Raw genomic sequence first — 10,013 nt, 5'->3', positions numbered from 1 at the left:
ACTGGCAGCTTCATTAAATGGTACCCGCAAAACACCAGTCTCACCGTCAACAGTGGAGAGGCGACTATGGGATGCTGGCACGGTCTACTATATGCAAAGCTGAGGTTGAGTGTTTTTGGAATCAGCCTGTTTTAATATTTCCATCAATGTTTTTACCAGGGGTTGCATCATGCAAAGTTTCTAATGAATGACCAACTGTGGTTACCATGGTGTTCCACCCTCAGTCCTGCCATAACATATCAAAGGTCTCTTTGTGAATTCAACACTTCCCTGATCCGTCCTATGGGTTATACTTAAATGTGAGAGCAAAATGGGTTGTTCCAAACAAAACAGATTGCCATACACACCTTGCTTTTCACCTGTGAACAAGGAAATCATCTCTGCCTCACATCACATAGCAGGCTACCTGGGCTGGGTTAAAAGGAGATGTGCCTGGGAAAGAAAAATATATATTTTTAAAATGCAAGAAAGAATATCCACTTGGCTTATCAAGGTTGTCTTTATGTTATGTAAGTACCACTGATTTAATTATGTTGCATACTAGCTGGAACCAAAACATTTTTGTTGTCCATCTTTTCCTTATTACTTGAACTTATTACTGAATAAATCGACAGCATGATGACACGGATTACAAAATAATAAAATAGAGACCTTATGTGTAAAAAATAACAGATCTCTGTTAAATTTTGTTACATGTTTTATTATGTATGGTTTCATGAAGCTTTTAATTAGATAACTGCTAACTTTAACCCAGTTGTTTCCGAGGTGATAAACTTTAAGTAGACTATAGTTTATGACTCAGCTTTCCACTGTCATAAACCACATAACTGACTTAGAGGCACTTCAATCGTTCCTGTCTGAGGTCAAAGCAGTTTAAAATGAACTAATGCTAAGTATTTGAATGACATTTAAAAAGTAAAGAGCAGTGTGACGTTTTAGTCATGGTTAATATACTACATTGAGTGTACAAAACATGAAAAACACCTACTCTTTCCATGACGTAGACTGACCAGCTGAATCGAGGTGAATGCAATGATCCCTTATTGATGTCACTTGTTAAATCCACTTCAATCAGTGTAGATGAAGGGGAGGAGACAGGTTAAAGAAGGATTTTTAAGCCTTAAGACATGGATTGTGTATGTGTGCCATTCAGATGGTGAATGTGCAAGACAAAAGATTGAAGTGCCTTTGAACAGGGTTTACTAGTAGGTGCCAGGCGCACCGGTTTGTGTCAAGAACTGCAACGCTGCTGGGTTTTTCATGCTCAACAGATTCCCATGTGTATTGAGAATGGTATACCACCCAAAGGACATTCAGCCAACTTGACACAACTGTGGGTAGCATTGGAGTCAACATGGGCCAGCATTTTGACAACTTGTAGAGTCCATACCCCAACAAATTGAGGCTGTTCTGAGGGCAAAGGGGAGGGGGGTGTACTATTGTTTCTATTATTTATCCAGCTTATCAGCGTACACCCAACATGTTCCCCCTGTTGATGATGCTTATTATGCATTATGGCTGAACTAAGAGATTACATGTCACAATAACACTTACTTCATACTAATCAACCTAATAATAATGACACTCCCCTCACTATTGTCATTGGTTGCAATAATTGCACTGTTTGTCTACACAACCTGTTTCAAGCATTCATGAATTACCCTGAAGAAGGCACAGTGATGCCGAAACGTTGTTTTTTTACCCAATTTATATATGTGCCAGAGTTCAAGTGATTTTAATACATCACAGTCACTGTCACATTCCACTCTCTTCAAATAGATTCCACCACTCAACCTTGTTGTTGTTTTAATCAGCAGTCACAGTCAAGTGATCCACATCAACTATTTCAAGTGATTCACCACTCCGTGTCACTTCAAGTGATTCCACCACTCCCTCAACTACACCAAGTGATGCCACTACTCCCTCAACACCCACTTCAAGTGATGGCACCACTGCCTCAACTACATCAATTGTCACTCCAAGTGATACTACATCAGCAGTCACATCAAGTGATGCCATCACTCCCTCAACTACACCAACACCCTCTTCAAGTGATTCCACCACTCACTCAACTACATCAACAGTCACTTCAAGTGATTCCACCACTCCCTCAACTACACCAACACCCTCTTCAAGTGATTCCACCACTCACTCAACTACATCCACAGTCACTTCAAGTGATTCCACCACTCCCTCAACTACATCAACAGTCACTTCAAGTGATTCCACCACTCAACTACATCAACAGTCAACTAAGTGATGCCACCACCACCACTACATCAACAGTCACTTCAAGTGATGCCACCACTCACTCAACTACATCAACAGTCACTTCAAGTGATTCCACCACTCCCTCAACTACATCAACAGTCACTTCAAGTGATGCCACCACTCCCTCAACTGCATCAACAGTCACTTCAAGTGATTCCACCACCACCTCAACTATATTAATAGTCACTTCAAGTGATGCCACCACTCCCTCAACTACATCAACAGTCACTTCAAGTGATTCCACCACTCCCTCAACTACATCAACAGTCACTTCAAGTGATGCCACCACTCCCTCAACTACATCAACAGTCACTTCAAGTGATGCCACCACCACCTCAACTATATTAATAGTCACTTCAAGTGATGCCACCATTCCCTCAATGACATCAACAGTCACTACAAGTGATACCACCACTCCCTCAACTACATCAACAGTCACTTCAAGTGATGCCACCAACTACATTGATCAACAGTCACTTCAAGTGATTCCACCACTACTCATCAACTCATTCAAATGATGCCACCACTCCCTCAACACATCACAGTCACTTCAAGTGATGATTCCACCACTCAACAGTCACTTCAAGTGATGCCACCACTCCCTCAACTTCAAGTATGCCACCACTACAACTACATCAACAGTCACTTCAAGTGATGCCACCACTCCCTCAACTACATCAACAGTCACTTCAGTGCCACCACCTTCAACTACATCAACAGTCACTTCAAGTGATGCCACCACTCCCTCAACACCCACTTCACCACCTCAACTACATCAACAGTAATTAAGTGATGTCACCACTCCCTCAACTACCCATCAAGTCACTTCATGATGCATTCCACCAACTCCATCAACAGTCACTTCAAGTGATGCCACCACTCCTCAAATACATCCAATATTGCATCAACATTCATGATGCCACCACCCCTCAACTACATCAACAGTAACCTGATGCCATCACTCCCAAATCAAACAGTCACTTCAAGTGATGCCACACTCATTCAACTACATTGACAGTGATGCCACCACTCAACTACATCAAGTAATATTACATCAACATTCAAATGAGTCACATTCACATCAACAGTTATGCCACCACTCCTTCAACTCACTCAGTCACTTCAAAGTGAAACTACATCCACTTCACTACATCAACAACATGCCACCACACTTCAACAGTCACTTCAAGTGATGCCACCACCCTCAACTACATCAACAGTCCACTCAACTACCACACTCAACTATAACACAGTCACTTCAAGTGATGCCACCACTCCCTCAACTACATCAACAGTCACTTCAAGTGATGCCACCACTCCCTCAACTACATCAACAGTCACTTCAAGTGATGCCACCACTCCTTAACTACATCAACAGTCACTTCTAGTTATGCCACCACTCCCTCAACTACATCAACCGTCAATTCAAGTGATGCCACCACTCCCTCAACTACATCAACAGTCACTTCAAGTGATGTCAACCCTCCCAAAATTCCCTCAACAGTCAGTTCAAGTGATTCCACCACTCCCTCAACAGTCAGTTCAAGTGATGCCACCACTCTCTCAAATACATCAACAGTAATTTCAAGTGATATTGCATCAACATTCATTACAAGTAATGCCACAACCCCCTCAACTACATCAACACCCACCTCAAATGATGCCATCACTCCATCAACAGTCACTCAAAGTAATGTCATCACTCATTCAACTACATTGACAGTAACTTCAAGTGATACCACCACTACTACATTGACTTCAAGTAATATTACATTAACACCCAATTCAAATGAAGATACCACTCCCTCAACTACATCAACATCCACTTCAAGTGATGCCACCACTCCTTCAACTACATCTACAGTCACTTCAAGTGATGCCACCACTCCCTCAACTACATCAACATCCACTTCAAGTGATGCCACCACTCCCTCAACTACATCAACAGTCACTTCAAGTGATGCCACCACTACTTCAACTACATCAACAGTCACTTCAAGTGATGCCACCACTCCCTCAACTACATCAACAGTCACTTCAAGTGATGCCACCACTCCTTCAACTATGCCACCACTCTACAGTCACTTCAAGTGTGATGCCACCACTCCCAACTCCACCACATCCACTTCAACTGATGCCATCACTACTTCAACTACATCCACAGTCACTTCAAGTGATGCCACCACTACTTCACCTACATCCACAGTCACTTCAAGTGATGCCACCACTACTTCAACTACGTCTACAGTCACTTCAAGTGATGCCACCACTCCCTCAACTACATCCACAGTCACTTCAAGCGATGCCACCACTACTTCAACTACGTCTACAGTCACTTCAAGTGATGCCACAACTCCCACTGCTACATCGACAGTCACAAGTGATGTCACTACTCTAAGACCAATAATGCCATTAACAAGTGGTACTACTACAGTAATAACAAGAACCTCAACATTTGTAGCAGTATCCACTCCCTCAACTCCCTCACAGGGACTAACTTTCAGAGACACTACTTTGGTGACAACAATCAAAACCACTGTTGCAGAATGCGGTAAGATTATATGCACTCATTCTCAAAAACCATCATAAGATAATATGATTCTTAATAACAAAAGTAGTAGACATAGTATAGAATTATTTATTTTTTAACTTACAAATTGATACCAACGAAAAAAAAATTGCTGTACATACACAGAATTATTTGACCTTTATTTATTGTCATTTGTTTTCAGTGTCAGAAACTCTGGTGAATGTCATCAGGCTGGAGAAAATCACCAGTAAGTTAATCAGTGTAAGTTGGACAGGTATTAACCTGGACCAGCAGATACAGTACAAAGTGAAGCTGGAGTCTGGTTCCAACTCAAGCCAGAGTGAGACCTCAGCCACCAAAGCTGTTTTCTCAGACCTTACTCCTGGAACCATGTACACTCTGATTATTGAGTACTTATCCTGTAGTATCAAGAAATACATTTCAGCAAACATAATCACTGGTATGTCAAAATGTTTTCAAGTAATCTGCTTAAATTCACTAAGAACCTACTTTTGTTAAATAAAATATATAGATCAAATTAGTACAATGGGACATTTATTTTGGTGAATGTTAATTTATATATTTTTTCTCCAAAAGCTGGAAAGGTCTATGAATCTTTCACTCGAATTCCAGGCAGAGATTTTGTGTCTGATTATACAAATCAATCCAGCAAACTTTACAAAGACTTTGTAACAAATTTCACCATGCAGGTAAATATTCACTAAGCATTTTTTATAATTGCTTTTTCATTTGAGTCATATAATGTAACCCTGTATGATTTAAATGCACATGTTTCTTTAAAGGTTGAAAACAATCTCCCAAAGGAATACCGGGACCTTATCAGGGATAAAGAAATGGTGATTGTTGTGACTGGTGTTCGCAGAGGAAGTGTGATCGTTGACTTTGATCTGGTCACTGCTCTGGAGGTCAACCTGTCAACCTCTGACGTGCAGAACAGCGTCATCAATGCGCTGAAATCATCTGCACTCGGAGTGGATCTGAATATCACCTCTGTAAAAGGTTCAATTCCAATAACTACGTACAATGATATTTTCTATGCTAGTTAATCAAACATGTGATTTTGGAATAAATATTTAAGAAGTAACAGAAATATTGATCCTTTGAATGATAGATTTGTATATCTAGGTATAAAACAAGTCTACATTCACACCAGGTGGTTATCATATCGCCATGTGTATTTAGTGGCTTTTAGTAACTTCATTTATTACTTTATTACAGAGGCAGATATCTGTCAAAGAGGCAGTTACACATGCTCAAAAAATGCCAGCTGTGTCAGAGCGGGACCTTCACATACATGTGAATGCAAGGCAAAATTCTATGACAAAAATCCAACCGTACCGGGTACTGACTGCAAGAGTAAGAAAACTTTGTTGCTTGAAATGTGCGCTACACTTTACATTAAATAAGTACTTTATACAAGAGTAATTACCAGTGGAATAGCATTTGTTACCTCCAGTTAAGCAGTATTTACTCACTATTTTGTAGGAAATATCACTCCAGGTGCAGATCCATGCAAAGGTTTGTGTTCATCACTTCCAGGACCAACCACACACGCTCAGTGTGTGGTTGGTCCTGGAGGCAGCCAGCAGTGTAGCTGCTATCCTGGTTTGATAGATCAGAATCCTGTTAATCCTGGGAAGCTGTGCATAGGTACACTAACGTCCTCTGCTTCAAAATGTATGTAGACATCTACTTTACTATTTTTTTAAATCCAGGTTGTCCCCAGAATACGGCGTGTTCTGTCAGAGCCATCCTTTGACATGACAGTGGTGGGCTTTCAGAGGGGTAGTGTGGTAGTTAGGATGATGTGTGGTTTTAATGAGAATATTTACACTGATGAAAGAGCTCTCCAGACTGCTCTACAGGACACTATCTGTAAACACCTGGACATAACCGCCATAACTACCTTGAAAAGTATCTTTAAAACATTGCATTTTTTTGTGTGAATTGGCATTACATGGCGATGGTGTTTGTTTTGTTCAATTAATGTATGTGACTTAGTTGTGATTTCACTAATTTCTTCTGTTTTATTTCATGTGGGATGCTGCTTATCTAATATTGTCCTTTCAGTAGTTACTTACAGACATTGACCAAACATTTGTTTTTCCCTGTAGGAGTTTCCCAGATATCAACGGCCCCGGGAGAAGGCTGGAAAGTGGCGACCATAGTCCTGGGAGTTCTGCTGGGCTTGATTTTGTTAGTCGGGGTTGTCGTTCTGGTCAGCACCGCAGTGAGGAAAGCAACTAGCAAGCTGACCTCGTACAACCTCCAGCACACAGAGCACAACAGACAGGCGGTGTCCAATGACTATTTACAAGGATGTTATTCTTACCAGATCAAAAATATCAAGATATTGAATATTAATAACATTTGAATTATATATTTTGATAGACAAAAGTATCAGGTATCACACCATGTAAAGGAACAACGTCCTAATTCTTTAATTGTTTTATAAAATGCAACTGGATTGATGTCAACTCCGTCAGACAAATATTTATTATCCAACAAGTGTTAAATAAAGGCCTTGATTGTTTAATTCTAACATTACATTATTCAAATATGATATGATAATGCTCCAAGGCTAATTTTGTTAGCATTTTGACATGTTTCTCTAGATTCAGAACATAAAACAACATTTAGAAAGCAAACAATAACCCTTAGGTCTAACACAGCAAATAAGTCAGTAGTTTAAGCATATGTTGCAACAATGTTAAAATATTTTTTTCTGAATATTGACAAAAAAGATCGATATTAAGAGGGTTAGCCATCAGTGAGTTGACAAGCCATTGACGAGGCTGACAACAAATACTCAAAACAGCCTCTAAAAATAAACGTTTAATACAAACATTTGTAAAAATATAACCATTCTATCAGATCTTTCAGCACTCTGACGGAGTTGACTTTAGACAAAAATCTGACGGAGTTGATGTTTTACGGAGTTGACAAAAATCAAATATTTCTTCTTCAATCAAGTAATATGCTAAGTTTATCCTCAGTTTCTTTATGACTCTAAAACCTAATCATATAATGTCCTATCTTAATCTATTCGGCAGATGGGAGTTGACAGTTTATGAAACTGACAATGGTGATTTTAATATTGTTTGTTTAAATCTATCAAAAGGAGAGAACTTTACAGACCATGAGTTGTCTTGTTGCACTACAGGTAATGAGGACATGAAGAAGGTGTCCTGATGGTGAAGCTGTCCCTGCTCATTCATGATTCATTTAGGATTTTAGACAAATCTGCCAATGTTGACTAAATCTCCTAGTTTTGAGAGAAATATTCTTTAAAGTCAGAGGGCTATTGGAAGAAACTACATACAATATTTTTTCAGTTAGTATTCATTATTGCTTGTTTGGAGAGTTTGAAATTGGGATCCTTTGTAAGGGCATGTCACGTTCTGACCTTAGTTTCTTTTTATGTCTTTGTGTTAGGTTGGTCAGGGCGTGAGTTGGGGTGGGTAGTCTATGTTCTTTTTTCTATGTTATATTTCTATGTCTTGGCCTGGTATGGTTCTCAATCAAGGACAGCTGTCTATCGTTGTCTCTGATTGAGAACTATACTTAGGTACCCTTTTCCCCCACCTGTTTTTTGGGAAGTGTACTTTGTCTTTGTTCAGGGCACATAGCCCAAAGCTTCACGGTTTGGTTTTTGTTCTTTGTTTTGTCTGTGTAATTTTTGAATAAAGAGAAAATGTACGCTTACCATGCTGCACCTTGGTCCAGTCCTTCGCCAGCCGTGACAGGGCATTTCTGGGTATAGAGCCGACATGGAAATTAATCATATTAAAAATATTTGGACAATTCCAAAATCAAATCTTTGCTCTAATAAAATTCCCCTAAATGTATTTTAAACTCAAATAATGCAAAATATATATATAAAAAATCAAGTATAAAAATCTAGTTTCCATGCCGGACAATGATTGTCCCGACTTTCAAGAATCCCTGAATTAAGATTTGTCACTCATGAAAACAGGAATAATAAGGTTTGGATCTGGAGAAAACATTTACTATTGCAATGGGAATTAAATATATTGTTTTAAAGTGCTATTGTGTAAGTATGCAACTTCACTGAGTGCATAATGGCCTGGATCTTATTGCAGTGGATAAGTGTAGTGAAGCAATCCACCAGAAGCCACAGTTGTCTGATAACTGAATATAGTACCATGATATCACCTGTGTCAGAGTGTGAGTGCAATGCCATGAACCCATAAAAAGAACAAAAAACGTTTTGTTATTTAACTATGCAAGCCAGTTAAGAGCAAATTCTTATTTACAATGATGGCCTACTCCGGCCAAACCCGGGTGATGCTGGGCCAATTGTGTGTCAGATGTGAAGCAGCCTGGATTCAAACCAGAGACTGCAGTGATGCCTCTTGCACTGAGATGCAGTGCCTTACACCGCTGTGCCACTCGGAGCCCTAAAACTCATAAAGGGCTCATTTGAATTTCTTTTTGTCGCACTGCTTTGCTTTATCTTGGCCAGGTCGCAGTTGTAAATGAGAACTTGTTCTCAACTGGCCAACCTGGTTAAATAAACAAAAATGATTATACTGGTGGGGTCTTGACTGGTCACATGGCAACAGGGGCAGTCCTGGTAGGCTAGACTTCTCTGGGGCAGACAGACTGACATTCCCTGGGTATTAACTCCCAGACAGGAGAAGTTGTCTGTCACTCCAGATCAGAGTCCTTTCCTGATTCGCTCATTATTCATTAATAGGTCTCATGTCTCCACTGAGTCCAGTCTCTCAGTTAAATAGCTGCAGAATGTGGGAGTGTCTACATGTGTTATCTGAATCACCTTGTTCTATACAAAAGGTAAAGGAGGAAGAAATGTCTGATCATATCCATTTGAAGATGGAGCACTAATGTTTGACTTTTTACCCAATTGGAGATACAAAGTCAGCTAGCGTGGACCTGGTGAATGTAGATTAAAATATTTAAACATCACCTTTATTCTTGTAAAAGGTCTACAGTATGGCAAGCTATGTGCGTGAAGATACTTCTGGCCAAACAGGGGATTCTGCATTAGGCAGTTCCACTGCCATCTTTGCTCCTCCATTAAATATTCAATACAGCTCGCTCTCCAAATAGTGGCCCATAACAACTGAATTATTCAGGAGGTTTTACATTAGGATGACTGAACAACAGACAAACAACAGACACTGCATGTGTTCAGTCCTTCATTGGA

The 10,013-nt window shown here is 39.9% G+C and overlaps 1 protein-coding gene across 3 annotated transcripts; it reads left to right on the top strand.

Annotated features, from left to right (window-relative positions):
* The first annotated feature begins 4,418 nt into the window (after positions 1-4,418).
* LOC112267147 lies at positions 4,419-8,332 on the top strand. Of its 3 annotated transcripts, none has more exons than XM_024445279.2 (7): positions 4,419-4,822; positions 5,004-5,048; positions 5,399-5,511; positions 5,605-5,821; positions 6,041-6,178; positions 6,308-6,340; positions 6,937-8,332. In XM_024445279.2, the coding sequence occupies exons 1-7, from the start codon at positions 4,678-4,680 to the stop codon at positions 7,194-7,196; spliced, it is 951 nt and encodes a 316-aa protein (XP_024301047.1). In that variant the 5' UTR covers positions 4,419-4,677; the 3' UTR covers positions 7,197-8,332. The 3 variants fall into 3 exon arrangements, with proteins under 3 accessions (XP_024301047.1, XP_024301045.1, XP_024301046.1); XM_024445277.2 differs by having other exon boundaries at positions 5,004-5,261; XM_024445278.2 differs by lacking the exon at positions 6,308-6,340 and having other exon boundaries at positions 5,004-5,261.
* The last annotated feature ends 1,681 nt before the right edge of the window (positions 8,333-10,013 follow it).

Source organism: Oncorhynchus tshawytscha, linkage group LG14 (assembly GCF_018296145.1).
Source record: "Oncorhynchus tshawytscha isolate Ot180627B linkage group LG14, Otsh_v2.0, whole genome shotgun sequence".
NCBI classification, from domain to species: Eukaryota; Metazoa; Chordata; class Actinopteri; order Salmoniformes; family Salmonidae; genus Oncorhynchus; species Oncorhynchus tshawytscha.
Note: the sequence above shows the minus strand (reverse complement) of the source record. Positions and strands in the feature narration are given on the sequence as shown.